The sequence below is a fragment of the Exophiala bonariae genome (genome assembly GCF_035927105.1).
Source record: "Exophiala bonariae strain CCFEE 5792 chromosome Unknown scaffold_79, whole genome shotgun sequence".
NCBI classification, from domain to species: domain Eukaryota; kingdom Fungi; phylum Ascomycota; class Eurotiomycetes; order Chaetothyriales; family Herpotrichiellaceae; genus Exophiala; species Exophiala bonariae.
Window position 1 is genome coordinate 144 of NW_027042554.1, and position 14,985 is coordinate 15,128.

The window sequence follows — 14,985 nt, forward strand, 5'->3', positions numbered from 1 at the left end:
AGCCTTTTCCGCATCTCCTGAGGTCCTTGTTAAGCTGTAATAACTGGTTGATGATCCTGACCTGCTGAAGTCTGGTCCTTGTCCAGCTGACAACTGCACTAGTGGGAAATTTGGTACGGTGGATCATTACGAGTGGAGTCTAGGGATTTTGGCAACAACAAATACTGGGGGCACCCCTTCAGGGGGTGCGAGGTCACCTGATCGATACCACCCACAGCTCAGATCGAAATTTTGAGACTTGCACAAAGATTACCATCACCGTCCTCGACCACAAATAATCAGTTAAGGTTTCTATCAGTCGTTTGTGTTAACCATACTGATAACATACTGATACAATACTGATATGGCATTGAAGGGGTTTCTCGCGCGATCCCTACTACCCTCGGTTACAGTTTCGCGGGAGGGATATCAGTTTCAGAACTTAATAGACTGTTAGACGGAATTGACGCTGAGAAAGGACGATTTCTTCGACAACTTAATAAAACGCTGGGTATGAGTCTTTTCGATATCTTGAAGGGTCGAAGTCGGGCGAAGAGTCTTCCTTCGTTACAATTAACAGACCATGATATCTCCACATCTCTTCTACCACAATGCTGGTATTCTCTTCACGATGGTTATTGCTGGTGGCATCCTTTTTGGCCGCGACACGCTCGACAATGTACGCCAACATGTGGTTCCGACGATAAGGATTGGTTAATCTCAGATTCAACGACTCAGCACTAGACCATTAGATGCCAAGCCTAGGAGCGCACTTCTCGCCCTTATCGATCCAAGCTTTCTCAATCGCAGGAGTTCCCCAGTCTCCGGATAAAGGAAAAGGCTCACCAGCTTTCTCCATAGGATGATTTGATCAAGGCAAATGCATCTGATGCCGAAATGCGATCGGCAGGCGAGAACACCATCAAACCCTTGATCACCGGAAGCAGACCTTGTAATTCTTGGTCGTCGACATTCTCATTGAAAACGACTTCCAATCTGGAGTCAGAGCGCTACCCCTCTTCTCTCAGACCAAAATCTCCTCCATTGTCACCTCTCAACTGCCTCCATTTCGGTTGCCATTCTTTGGGCAACTCTCCCACAAGATCGATCATTGACGCGACTAAGCTATCAATTCGGAACCATTGAAATGGCAAGACTCCAAAGGTAAGATAGTAGATCTATGGCACATATTAGGAAGTGCTTCGCCTGGAGTTCCACGGCGGTATTCTTACTATTAAGCCCGCACGCCATAAGTCAAGTCTGGAATCAAACTTGTCGGTGAAAATGGTTTCAGGCGCCTGCAAGCCTTCTGGCTGGGCTAGTTTTGCAGGCATGTTTTCTCGGGTGAACGCTTCTCCTAGATCGATCAATCGAATATTTTCATCTTCGTCGTCGTCTTCGTCGGGCCAGCCAGTCCATTCTGTCGATTTAACTAGTTGACGTGGGACACTTTCTTCAAGGGCTCTGCCGTCTATTCGGGTGACATCTTCGGACTCTGAAGGCCCGAGGATCTCGAAGAGCTCCTTTTCGGACAAACGAGACAGTCGACCAGAATTAAAGGCAAGATTTCTAACGCTAAGATCTGCAGACGGTCAGCTCCGACAATTTGAAGTGGCTCTAACAAGACCACAGAGATAGCAGCCCACAATACCTCCGTGCGCAAACCCTTTCTCATGTAGAAAAGTCAGAGCTTCCAATAGCTGTGTTGATATTTTCACAATACTTTCCGCATCGAGACGCTCTCCCACTTGATGATAGTCGTCCACAGTGATATTGATAGTAGGCCCCAGCAATTCCAACACGAGACAAAGATGCGAGCCATTAGGACCTTCAGTACGGAAGTCATCAACTAGTTGAACAATATATTTCGAGCCGAGATTGCCCTTCGCATGCTCAGATAGCGCTCGAAGGGCAAGCAACTCTCGAAACTGATCTGACCATTTCGCCTTCACAATTTTAATCGCCACCCATTGCTCACGTCTGCAATCTGTAAGCATCGATGCAAAAGAATATAGCATGGAGACGACGTACACCGCATCTCTGGCAACCCAGACGGTTGAGAAGCCACCATGGCCCAATTTGTGGTATATCTTGTATCGACCGTTTTTCAAAGTATCCCCCAGGACAACAGGATGATAACCGCCAGGCTCGTAGTCTAGAATACTCTCTTCATTAAACAATAAAAGATTTGATGTTCCGTAGAGATCATATATTTTCTCCATGAAAATGTGCCTGAATGTGTGGCAAAAAGGATGCTTGTTAGCCAGATGGCCCCGAACGACTGCGGAGGCTTCCAGATGACTATCAGATGGAAATGGTCAGGAGATTCTGTCATATGTAGCAGTCAGGATGAGAAACAATGCTCGGAGAAAGTGGCCGGGACAGTGAAGTTATAAATTGTGGCCAAGAGGCTACCGATCGGCCTGATACTCCAATGTAGCCAATCGTAGGCATTAAATTGGGAAGCAGCCCCTCGCGCAGTGGATGGCGGCTAGAGTCGATGGGTCCAAGATACTGTGTAGTGTGTCTTGTGTTCCAAAGAGTAGAGTATTCGGGCTCTCTTAGTTTGCGAGACTCAGTATCATTTCAGGAAGGAGGACTAACCGCCGGCATGGTTCAGACTAGGTTATCCCGCAATATGTCTTCGTCCTATTGGTTGTTGTAAACTCCAACATGTTTACTATTCGACAATGGAAGCAGTTGTTGTCTCAGATGAACCACAATCCGGGAAGCCGATCGCTGCGGATGTGTATATAGTTGTGGGATGCTCCAGCTCCACCCATTGCAGCCGCAGTCACTGCTTTGATCTCAGATTCTGCCTTCTTCAACCCAGCGGTCCACTCGCTTATACTGTAAGATGTCCATAAAGCATTTTAACCACTCCGTCTTGGAGGAAGGTAAACAATAACAAAGGGATACCTGGTGTGAGAGAATGATGGGTAGGCTGGTCCCTTAAGAATACGAGGATACGATGAACGCATGCTCATGGTGTTCCGCTTTGATTCCCATTTCGGTTTCGAAGGGATGACGAGGCTTCATGGGATTTTGGAACATGACGCCTGGTACTGGCAGACGATATAGTCCCCAGCTAAAGCGAAGAAAAAGGTGTTCCAACCCTCATCAAGAGCAGAGCTCAAAGTATCAAGGCGGCAGCTGGAGAGGGTGAGTTGGTGGTCTCATAGGTCTGCTTACAACAGTGAAAGAAGTCAGCATAGATGGGTACGTAAAAAGCTCCTCATTCTTTTGAGGATTGAGGTCGCCTTGCAACACACTCGTCTTTAGAATCGCTCATTCATTATCCTTTCGACATCTCTTGCACAAGGTGGCGCAAAATTCTGACTTCGAGGATTGAGGCCTCAACATGGTGTCAGAACGGAGTGCACTTTCAGATGAACCCGTGCATGCAGCCAAAGAATTGGCTAGCGGGTTTTCACTTAGGGCTTTATGTCCTTGAGAGTTTATTGTTTACGCGCTTGACAGACTGGTGAGGATTGATGGGGAGTACTAGAAATCGTGGAAGGATGTGTCAGATATCGAAGTCGGTTCCCGCCTAGAAGAAGTTAGACGTTTGTGAGAAGAGCATTTGCTGGCATTTCTTCACCTGATAACAAAGGAATATACGTGAGGCAGGCACATCTTTGTCCCTCACCTCAGTTTCAACCCTCAAATAGCATGGATCATCGTGTCACTTGACGTTCATGGCAGTAGACACATTTTGTTGGGTTCGAGCTGGTTGCTGGCGTGAAAGTAGGCCAGCGAGTTGATATCGCCATTGTGCATCTGTGTGGCAACCGAGCTCTGAATGCCTGGTGTGTACCCACTTGCGTGGCTACCTTCTATGGTCGAATCCTTAGCCTGAAAAGCTCTCGTCGGTGCTTTGACAATTCCCAAGATCGTTCTCACTCGACTTTTGCAGTCTAGCCAATGGATGATGTTGCTGTTGCTGTTGCGGTTATAGTTCGAGGTTAGAAGGATTTCGTATGAGGATCCAGGTGTATCCTTAAGTCTTTGTGACATTGGGATCGTCGACGCAGGCAGAAATCAAACGAACTTGAACTTCCCACCTTTGATCTCGGAGTTTATCCAGTATTCAAATCGCACGTGCGCGGATGGAATGTCCAGACAGGCGATGCGGTGGTGGATGAAATTGATGCATTTCTCTGGCGCATCTCCTCGAAAAATGGCCAATGGTTATGTGCAGGTAGTTGAGACCAGTGTCCAGAAGTATCACCGTGCGGCCAAGTAGACCCTTCGATATGGCACTCAATGCTCCCTGGAATTGTATCAAGTTCCGCGGTCTGCGAACGTAAAGTAACTGGTTCTGAAAAAGGCCCTTGTGGTTGCATCGTCATTGACCATGATAAAGATTGAAAGTTGAATGATTGTTGATCGCCAATAAACAACGAGTTATGATCGGTATAGTCTTGCTTGACCATCCATTGTTGATCTTCACCGATACTGGGCGGTGGAGTGGATCCCAATGGCCCATCATCTATTACGATTTCATTTATCTCCTTGTCACCATAGCGTCTGCTCACATGTTGGTTTGATGTTGGACCAGGTTTGTGATCGATCGTGTCGGGCACCCCACTGCTGGGGGTATAATCACTAGTACCTAGGATACCCAATTGTGGATCCGGTGATGCAGGAGGCGAATCGAAGATATCACTCAACTTCTTGCCGAGCTCAAGATGAGGATATTGAGCATGGAGACGAGTGACCAAAGCCTTGGCACGGCGATGGCGGTCTTCCAGTATTTTCGTTCGTGAAGCCCCGGGTACTTTTTGCTTGCGTGTAGACATGAATTTACAGTCTGTCGGAGCGGAATGATGAGAACGTGAATAGCTGATTGTGGTTGTAGACTTACTCCTCTTAAACTCTTGGCAGGGTGTACAAGGCTGAAGACCATCACATCTGGTCTTGCGAACACGGCATTCACTACATGCCCTACTGACACGAGATGATCGAACCCGTTTTGACGTGGTAGGAGAGCTGGGGGGACCAGTATCTTCACAATCGGCCATGACAAACACAGTGGATCGGAAAATCAGCAAATGTTGAGCTGGGGGGAGAGCATCCGTGAAGGAATCAATCCCGCAGGTGGGATGGATAGAAACAACTCAAGATCGGTATGAGGGAAGAAATTATAAGACGTATTTGTGTAGAGTGCCTGATTCATGGGCACACAATATTCTAGTATCACGTGAGCAATACGTGCCTTCTCCTTTATCATGGAGGGTGGTTGTATGTCAAGTTAAGCTATCTGTCCTGCAAACCTGGAGCGGCTTGCTAGGCTCCATCAATGCCGCAGATGGCAAATATAGATCGACCAATCTGATTGCCACAAAGGAACACGACCCCTGCCGATTATTGCTTTGGCACCTATGGCGGCGGGATTGAATCCGGCCGAATGGTGCCAGCCTTGCCGTAATGTTTGCGCCACCGTTAAATTTCGGATGTCCCCGTAGCTAAAACCAGTAAGTTGCTCGTGACAGCCTGAATTATCGACGACTTGATCGCCTGGGGTTCACCTAGACTTACTGTCATTGGCCGCTGAGCATAACGAAAGCATGAGCCGCTTGCAAGATGTGCTCCTCCAGGAGTCTCGGATTGCCTCGAGAGGGATACGGCCATGCGCGTAATCGGATCCCACTTCAGACAACTAAGTGGTGCGGCTTTGAATCGTCCAGGCACAGGACCATGAAATCGACGATCATGAAATCCCTAACTTTAAACTTCGGTTAATACGGTGAGTAACTTGTCAATTGCAATCGACATCTTGAAGTCATGCAAGATGGTTGGAAGCGGGCGCCTATCACAAGGCGGAGTGTGACTCCAGAAAGGCAGCTCATTTCCCCACCCTCCATCCTGATTTGCCCTGTGCCCCACTCTGAGGTTCACACCACAGTTAGTTGCTTCTGCCCCATGCACATGTACTTTTGGCTTCCCAGAGGAACACCTTAGCAGAGAGTGTAGCCTGTGTAACATGTCCTCGTCGTATTTTTGAACAGGGGTTTCCACCCGCCGGGACTGCTAGTTCAGCGGGGAAAGACGGATGCTTAGGCCGTCCGATCTGCGAGGTAGTTTAAGTTAGTTGGCCACGGCTCGATCAACTGCAGGGGCTACCACTGCTACCACTACTATTCGGGCTGAGCTTTGTAAACCACCTACTTCAGGCGAGGAATGATCGACGTTGGGATATGACGTTCAGCCGTGTCTGTGTCAGGATTTTGTTTAGGATAGAATTGTACCAACATTTGTGCGACGTGCTTCACCTTGAACACTCGTAGCGATGAACCCCAACTTACGCGAGATGTGATTGCGTTGATTAGTCTTGCTTTTCCGAACACATTGTACGCTGAATTGTGGAGAGGGTAGAGCTTGCTCTTTGTAAGAAACATGGGGTCATGCATTCAGTGACTAGTTTACGGGGTATCAATTGGTCTCTGGTGTCCATCATGAATCAGATTACATCATTGCTCCATTTACTGTGACCTTGTGATGTGAGTTTTTGTCTTTGTTTTCTCATCTCCGGAAATCCTTTGAGTGTGCTAGTGACAACTATGGAGGGTGTGAGAATTTCTTCGACTTTGTCGACCCCAAAGTCTACGTAACTATACTCAAAATATGTTCGTGCCTCTTTAGCAAAGGGTCGGTGTCTTGTTGAGGGTCGAGAAGACTTTGGATTTGAGGCTCTGATATCTCGGTGCTTTCATTTGCCTGGTTTCAAATCTGGCCCGGTGAGCTTGAAGAGTTCTCCGAGCAGACTGCCCATTTCTCCGGTGAAACGAACGCAGGTTGGTATGTCGATCAGTTCCTGCCACGGGATCTCGACCACCCTCATCGATCCTGCCTGTGATATCTCGCACGACCAGATAATTCTTGGTTGTGGCCGCCACTTGCACAGATAGCCTTGTACACCTTTGTTGATGGTCACGAGCTCTCCGATGCACGCGACTGGAAACAGCATGTAGTATGCCTCCATCATATTTTGAATTCGATAATTTATTGCCCACAGCAACAAGACCGCCTTCATATCCCGCCACACACCGTAAAGGGCTTCCTTGCTGCCGAGTTGTGCTTTATCAAGCAGCTGATATATCAAAAGCACCATTTTGTCCAGACGGAGCCACTTCTGACCGTGCTCGAGCTCTGTGCGCCAAACCGGGTCACAACTTGCTTTCAATGGAATCATCCAGCTGTCATCTGTGACTTGAACGAGCAGTTGACGGCCATCCCAGTCGAGCACGAGCGGCAATCTGGGTTGGTTGCTTGGATCGAAAGGGTCTCCGCGATGACCCCAGTCCGCTGGGAATGTGGCGGGGAGCTGCTGTGTTAGAGCATCAAAGGACCACTTGCTCAGATCCAAGAACTTGTGTGGTGGCTGTGACATTCTGAACACTGAAGCAAGTTATCGTCCGGCCTGTTGAAAGTAGGAAGATGATTCTCCGTGGGCATTCAGGCAAAGCGACTGATTGCAAGAATGCAAATCGGGTTGGACAACCTTTTTATATGTCCCTAGCGGGCGGAGCAATTCTCCCCTTGCTGGAACAACACTTGAGACCATAGAGGTCAGGATGGCGCAGATCGAGGCTAATAGGATCTTTTCACTATTGCTGCATCCTATATCCTATCTGCAGTGCGATGGACGTTCACCGCGACACATTCTAGTGAACCATGCCCATCGCCACTTCCTCCATTCCCATGAACCTCTCCATCCCTCCCTTTCCACTCCTGCTCATTTAGAAGAGCCAGCAATTGTCGTTTATTTTGTAATTAGAAAAGTGCGTAATCGAACTGTCTCACGAGGTATTCGCTCTCTATCTTACAAATGGCGGGAAGTTTCACCAATGTTGCACCACTCGTCTTTTGTGCCAGGTGTACCGTTTTCATAGGACGTCGTTCCTTGAGCCATGTATCACGTTTGCTCGCAAGGGACTTTCTTACCCGTGCAGCACCCGCAGCTTCTCCCCAAATCTCGGTCATCAAGAGAGCTGTCAGTTTCGGGAGAATGTCATCGACAGCGGTCCCTTCCTTTGCAGATACCTCCGAGAAAAACTCGGCCCCAAGCTGACGCGCGGAGAGACTTCCTTCATGGACTGAAATCTGCCTTATATGCCTCATGTCGAGCTTGGTTCCAATCAAAGCGGAGGGAATGCCATCCATCACACCTTTTGCGGCCCAGTCCCAGATGGTCCACATTGATTCTTTATCCGTAACACTGTACGCGAGGACCAAGGCGTCCGCGCTTCTAACCAAAGTATAATTATCGTATAAATCCAGTCCGGAAATGTCATGAATCTCTAGGGCGCAGGCGTGGCCTCGCACCGACAGGGAATGGTAATATGTATCGTGGATAGTCGGATCGAATTGATCGGTATACGTCCCGTGCAGCGCCTGAGGAAGGTTAGCACGAGTGCGAAAGATTTTCGCTCGAGGTACCCGTTCGATCCAGGCAGTCTTACCAACACCTCCTCCTCCGAGTATAACCAACTTAAAGTCATTCTTCTTTGAATCGTCGCCATTCGATAATGACCCCAGGCGTTCAGTTGCATGAGTAGCCTGTTGGCAGGACATTTTGGTTGGATAAGAGGAGCAAGAAGGGAGGAAAAGGCAACTAAACTCCAGCGGGAGGTATGCTTTTATGAGCCATAGGAGAGAGCGATTTCATTGCCCGCGTGTCATCTTCAACCAAACCCGATACTAAAATTGGGTAATAGTATAGCGGATCCACAGATTTCAGAATGGAACTGTCTTCATACCACAAAGATCCAAAATGCCTGAAATTTCACGACCTTGACGACCCCGTCGCAAAGCAATTTACATTGACACTTGTCGTCACATGCTGGTCTGTACCAAGTTTGCCCAGACGTTCATCTTCTTTCAATTTCTTGTTGTCTTCCAGCGATTTCTTGTAATCTTCATTCACGATCTTGGTGATTGCCTCTAATTTTTTATGGACATCGTTCTATTGCTGGATCTTTTCTTCTGATGTCTTGTAATTAGTGTTGAACTTTTTGTTCTTCCCTTTCAACTTCTTGCATTCTTCACTCACTTTTTTGAAGTTCTCTTGCAACTCCTTGTTTTTCTCCTTCAACCATAGCTTGAGTCCGGAGATGAGGCCAGTAAAAATCGATCGGTGCCAAATCGACTCGTCCTACAATTCTTCACTACACCCCACACCCGTGACGCGATAAATATTCATCTCGACAACCAATTGCTGGAAACGACATGCTAGTTTGTGTCCACCCCGTGGGAAAATTGAAATTCACAGCTCCTGGTGGTGAACATGCCTCCAGGACATCAATGACCCATAGTCATCAAAGGGGCGACAAGACCATCCACGGCGGCAGTGTATCTCTTATGGTGTTCAAAGAGATCCAGAAGTCGCATTTCCAGGTATTCCTCCATCCGGGGAAGAGGGGTAGCAATATTCTTCACATAGATCCAAAAAGACTTTGGCCTTCGGATTGAGAGAATTTGTGGTCATCACACGAGCCCGGTACCACACTGATGCGAACAATGCCAATCGCCACTTGGTCATCCCTGAAAGATCTCCTCCCTCTAGCGCCCTCATACAGAGGTCCAAACTAGGACTGGTTAGCGGTGGGTATACCAGCAGCAAACAATCTTACTCTATGCCAGTCTCGGGGTCCTTTAGCCAATGTTTCACAATCGGACCGTCTAAAGCGTCGTAGTTTCTATGGCATGCGAGAGCGAATTCGTAACCAACCGAACTAATCCAGTCCATGGTCTGTAGACTGAACTGGGAACGGTTCAAGACCTTCATGGTCGCGTCGAATAAACTTGTATCTTGGTTGTTTTCTCTTGGTTGAGTTCGAACTAACTCACCACATTTCCTCTTTTCTCCAGTCAGCGTGCGACGATGGAACCTTCTTGGAGTGACTCACCAACAATTGAGGGGTCAGTAGTATCATGGCCTCGACCTCAGCACTCAAGGCTCGATCCTCCTCTTTGGCAGCCTCTACCTTAGTCCAACTCGCCTCGGGGTTGTTAAGGAGGACAGTAGCTTCCGTGCGAGCATGTGGCGTTAATGCTTCCAGTGATCTGAGTAATCCCTCGAACCACAACTCTCGATCATGATCCTTCACGAAATCGAAAACGAGCTCGACAACAGGCCGGAAATAACGTGGGACCAGTGTTGAATTAAACTGAGTATATAGCCCGAAAAGAATCTTTTGTTCTTCCCGATCAAATTGGTCAACGAGGTGCTCGAGTGTCGCATTGGAGACTGAAGAATTCTCGATGATCGTGTTGTCTGGCAATAAAGCCCTTTCAGGAGAGTAAACAGTATTTATGAGGGTCATAAGGAGATTCTTGGCCATTGATCGTGGGACCCCGGTGTCAGATATCGACATGTGTCTCGGCTAGGAAGATTTAGATCCATGGGCGAACCACACTTGCAAACGTGTACTGACCATTCTGATAAAATAATACCTAACAACGTAAAAGATCAAGATGACTGGAAAGAGTCTGAGAACAAGGAGAATGGTGGGACATGTAGAACCTGGACGACCAGGGGGTTCATGGCCATATATACTTAGGTGGATAACTTCCCATTGAACTCCATTTATGGTCTAACTAATACTAAGTTTAGTTTATTCGAGAGGTAGTCCGCAAGGTGGGCAATGCCGGCTCCGCTTCCACCGTTTGATACGGTCCAAGAATTCAACCCTCCAGCGTTCTTATTGCCCCAGAAGTAATTTTTCAGTCTCGTCCACTCTATTTGACCTTGACCTGAAGAATTCAACCAACGCACAATAACTAGGAAACCAACTGTGGGGGCTGATGTTCCTAGTCAGGTAGCTATCAGATAATTTTCTTCTTCGTCTGCCGGTTTGAAGAGGTTCAGCCCTCGGCTGTCCCAGAGCACGCCGAGAGTTTGACAAACCGCTAGTTTGTCAAACATGATGAGCTTCCGGTCCGTGGTCCACATAGAGAGGGGCAAAAGTATTATCTCCTCGCCGACGCCTAGTCGAATATGGCTATCCACGACAATCCAGAATGTCAGTTGTCCTTCCTGTAATGTCCGTATACCATCCTTGTCGAGCCAAACTTTGATAGGCCCTCGATAAAACGAGGGGAAAATCTCATGAAAGATGTGTCGATTGGGTGGTGTATTGAGTTACATAATCCACAAGTATAACATAACACTTAATTCCTGGACGTGTTCACTGATCTTAGGGTTTTCCATCATCTTGGGGGACAGTCGTAGGATGAACAATAGCTTGTCGGCCCTCCCTCCCGACTCCAAGACGTGACGGAGTTCTTTGTCTTTGTTCAGATGCTGTCCCAATTCTTGCAGCACGTCAAGTTTGATGAGTATATTGGGTATGCTGGCCCGAAGATACCCACAGCTCATGTCGGTTTGGATGAAATTGGCCATACTTCATCACAGGTGGTCAATATCTGGTACGAATGACAAACTGTGTTGGGGGGCAATCAACTCTTTATCGTGGATGTTCCATGGTTAATCCAGCATGTTCTTCACAAGATCCTGATCTTTGGCTGGGGTGATGTTGAGAAGGTCGGCTCCCATCTTTGGGTCCACCGGCTTTGCCATGTATCATGTAATGAAGCGGCAGATGAGAATGGCCATCGGTAATAGATTCTACTCTCATGATTTCCCGAAGTGATGCTGAGGTATTGTTTTATCTGGCTTCCTTGTGGAAGCACCTCGCGATATTTATACATTCTCCTCGTGGTGGTTCTATCAAAACAGACGAAAGTAGAATATCCTCCAACCACCTGTAAGATACCACGTATCTCCGTACTTATGTGGAGCATCGCGTACGATTTCTCCTGACCGACTCTCTAGCTATCTTACCAGATATACCTAATCAAGGGTCCCCACACCAGCGCCCCGAATCAGTCACCGTCTTCAGCATGTTGCATCGTGGGGTTCCGCAATGATGTCGTTTTCGCTCTTATGCAGGGAATTGGGATATGGTGGTGATGACTGTTCTATTCCCCCATTGAGATTTTCCTGGCTGGACGAACTGTTGCCACTCGAATCGGCCTCCTGTTGAACTTGTACAGGCCACCAATATCGGATTGCCTTTGGCATAGCCGCAAGGGTAAGTAAGAGGTTGAAGATGAGCATTTGAATCTCGCACTGGTCAGAAGATTTCGGTTGAGGATTGATGCAGGGCTTACCGTGTAACTTTTCAGTTCGAAGTAACTGAACGGTTCATTCTGCTCGTGCAGTACATACGCCCCTAGGACCCAGACAATAGTAATGATGGTAGCCGAAAGAATCAGGTCGTAGACCAGTGCATTTCCCAGAGGCGTTTCTTCTCTCCTCCAATCCCACCATCCCCACCATCTTCGCGTCCGACGGTCGGGATTGAATTTGGGATCGAATTCCATGAGTAAACGAATAGCGCAGACCATCCGAATAAGGCATGCGAGCGTCACGTCTGTAGAAAATAACCGCAGCCCAAGTTTGTGACCACTAAAGATATTCCGTTAATTACATGCCCGAGGCATTGACGAACAACGTACACGAGGGTGAAGGTAACACATAACCCCAGCGTAGACGCCACCCAGATAAATAATGACAGTAATCCAAGCAATAGCCGGGTCCTGGTGTACAGGTAGCGCCTCCAAATAACGCCGGTGAAGCTGAATACCTAACATAAGTTAGAACTCGATCTACACGAGGTTGGATGAAAATACCCCTAGTGACGCTGCCCACAAGTATGCAACACGGACGAGCTGAATGGTTACCGTCAGAGCCAATTGACGTATAACCGCCACAAGGACCGTGAGTTCTAGAGCCGTTAGGCTTAAATCTCCAGCAACACGACTAATCCTCTCAGAGGAGTTTTTGACCCAACGGCGAAATGGTATCGGCTCCGTCGAGTTAATCTTGTCCTTCCAGGCGGATCGGATGGCACCGACAGATGCTAGCAAGGGGATGAAGGTTAGCATCAAGGTGAAAATATTGAGAATCATACAGATGAGCATTCGTGCTTCCATGATGGACAACGCACGAAAGTCGGGCGCTGAGCGACAAGGCAACCAGTGGGCTTCTGCATGGTTATATGTCGAGCCAGCTCAAAGAACGGCTGGTGCGAAAAACGATGGTGATGTGACAAGGATATGTAAACGCTTCCAAGGTATGCGAAATAGGATACGTCCCTTGTCTAGTCACAAGCATGCAGGGAGGTTCAAACAGAGAACGAAGCGAATGCACCTTGCGGCTAGAGTGGGATACCAAGGCCGCGCACTACAAGGGGGACCGCTAGGTTAGCCGATAGTTGCAGGGACATCTAGTTAGACGAGAGCAGAAGGAGAGGCAGGAAGGTGATATTTGTGAGGTGGGAATGGGGTACCTTGCCTCAGCCAGTGAGATGCAAGAAATTGGTTCTACAGAACCAATTTCTTGCATCTCACTGGCTGAGGCAAGTCCTGCATGACCCACTTCTGTTAGTCCCAGTTATAACAAATCCGACTGTGGACTAGAGTGGGAATCCTACTCCTCTCCTCTCTCTGTTCGTACTGGTGTTCAGTGGAAGTCAACAACTATGGCAGTCACGACAACTACACCCACTCCTTCTGTTCTACTACTGAGGTCTTGTTCTTTGGTTATGCAGCTGGGCGTAACGGGGTCACCAGGTCTGGGCTCCCGTGCAGACAAATATTTGGGCTGTCTCACGGACTTATGGCAGGCTGCGGAGACAGGGAAGTGTGCGAACTTGGTCCCTCGGAGCTCAACGGTCAATGTCCAGCAGCTTGCTATCGACCTCCAGCAGTTGGTTCACGAAATCTTGAAAGAATGGAATGGAACCAGTAGCGGTGACAATTGGCAAGAGCCGAATGATGACGACCAGGAAGAGCCTAAAAAGAAACGACCAAAATCCAAAGGTGCAGACCAAAAAAAGGAAAAGAGAACCACTCAAACCCAAAAGCCCCAAACCATAGACAAAAAGTCCCTCAAGCTCGAAGGGAAAGCTTGTGAAGGGGAGTGCACCCATGGCGCACAAGACATTCTAAAAGCTCTTAAGAAAAGTGCAAAGGAAATAGGAGAGATATATCGGGATGTTTCCTTCGAGGACGAAGTAAAGAAGGCCATCAATGTCGACACAGATGCTCTGATGGCAATGATCCAACCCCCGAAAATGCAGCCGCCGAAAATTGCATACAGCCTGGCTTCCCTCTACTTATACTACGACTGTCAACAATGGTTAGCTGAAATGGAAGGCCGTTCTGAGCGGGCGTACGCGAGAAAATGGGGTCTAAACCATGAAGGCAATGTGCGGACGAGTCTCACAATAGGCTATAAGATGGCGGTTTTGGAGAACGCTGCTCCAGGTACCGGAATATTACCAGTCCACGCAAAGTCCAAATTTCGAGGTCTCCATCAGGGCGGCTTGCCTTGTCTACTGGCTGGCATGTTGACCGATGCCGCTTTCTCATCACTGGTCCAACTGTATTCAAATGAAAAAGCGAAGGAAACTTTTTGGGGCTGGGCAATACGACGGAATACGGCGAAATCAGAACTGTTCAAAGAGAAATCGAAACAACTACTGGAACGCTCAATCAGCCTTGAATTCCAGATGATTGGACACCTTCTCGAACGAAGGCACCAGTCGACTGGCCAGTTGACCTCACGATCATCAGGAAGAAACAGCCAGGATATTGCGCCTCGCAATGCTCAAAGAGTAGATGAAGCAACCGCTGAAGTTCACAATCTTCCGACGATTGAAGCGGTCACGGATCTCAACGACATGGAACCCCAGCCGTCCAAGCGTCCTCGTTTGGAAGCGGCCGAAGAAATTACAACAGCAACTCCGGCAACGCAAACGAATGACCAAATTGGCGGACATACGCCTGAGTGTAACTCGGAAAGTCCTCTTGACCTTGTGGGCCTCAGTGGCGACACGCGAATCTCAGTAACAAATGGTCCGGATGGACCTATCTAAGAGGATGCTAGAATCAGGTAGGATTACTGGGTGGGGTGACCAATCAGCGAGCGAGAAC

At 48.2% G+C, this 14,985-nt stretch overlaps 5 protein-coding genes across 5 annotated transcripts; 1 reads left to right on the top strand and 4 right to left on the bottom strand.

The window, feature by feature from the left end:
- Window positions 1-475: 475 nt before the first annotated feature.
- On the bottom strand, window positions 476-2,201 carry LTR84_012443 (uncharacterized protein; the record flags this gene model as incomplete). Its single annotated transcript, XM_064855964.1, has 6 exons — window positions 476-719; window positions 826-967; window positions 1,031-1,157; window positions 1,212-1,561; window positions 1,631-1,959; window positions 2,011-2,201. The coding sequence occupies 6 exons, from the start codon at window positions 2,199-2,201 to the stop codon at window positions 476-478; spliced, it is 1,383 nt and encodes a 460-aa protein (XP_064699744.1).
- Window positions 2,202-6,691: 4,490 nt separating this feature from the next.
- LTR84_012444 (uncharacterized protein) lies at window positions 6,692-7,372 on the bottom strand (the record flags this gene model as incomplete). Its single annotated transcript, XM_064855965.1, has 1 exon — window positions 6,692-7,372. One exon carries the CDS (start codon window positions 7,370-7,372, stop codon window positions 6,692-6,694), a length of 681 nt encoding a protein of 226 aa, XP_064699745.1.
- Window positions 7,373-7,755: 383 nt separating this feature from the next.
- Window positions 7,756-8,556, bottom strand: LTR84_012445 (uncharacterized protein; the record flags this gene model as incomplete). Its single annotated transcript, XM_064855966.1, has 1 exon — window positions 7,756-8,556. The coding sequence occupies one exon, from the start codon at window positions 8,554-8,556 to the stop codon at window positions 7,756-7,758; it is 801 nt and encodes a 266-aa protein (XP_064699746.1).
- A 793-nt stretch (window positions 8,557-9,349) lies between these two features.
- LTR84_012446 (uncharacterized protein) lies at window positions 9,350-10,325 on the bottom strand (the record flags this gene model as incomplete). Its single annotated transcript, XM_064855967.1, has 3 exons — window positions 9,350-9,569; window positions 9,615-9,841; window positions 9,891-10,325. The coding sequence occupies 3 exons, from the start codon at window positions 10,323-10,325 to the stop codon at window positions 9,350-9,352; spliced, it is 882 nt and encodes a 293-aa protein (XP_064699747.1).
- A 3,204-nt stretch (window positions 10,326-13,529) lies between these two features.
- LTR84_012447 (uncharacterized protein) lies at window positions 13,530-14,927 on the top strand (the record flags this gene model as incomplete). Its single annotated transcript, XM_064855968.1, has 1 exon — window positions 13,530-14,927. One exon carries the CDS (start codon window positions 13,530-13,532, stop codon window positions 14,925-14,927), a length of 1,398 nt encoding a protein of 465 aa, XP_064699748.1.
- Between the last annotated feature and the right edge of the window lie 58 nt (window positions 14,928-14,985).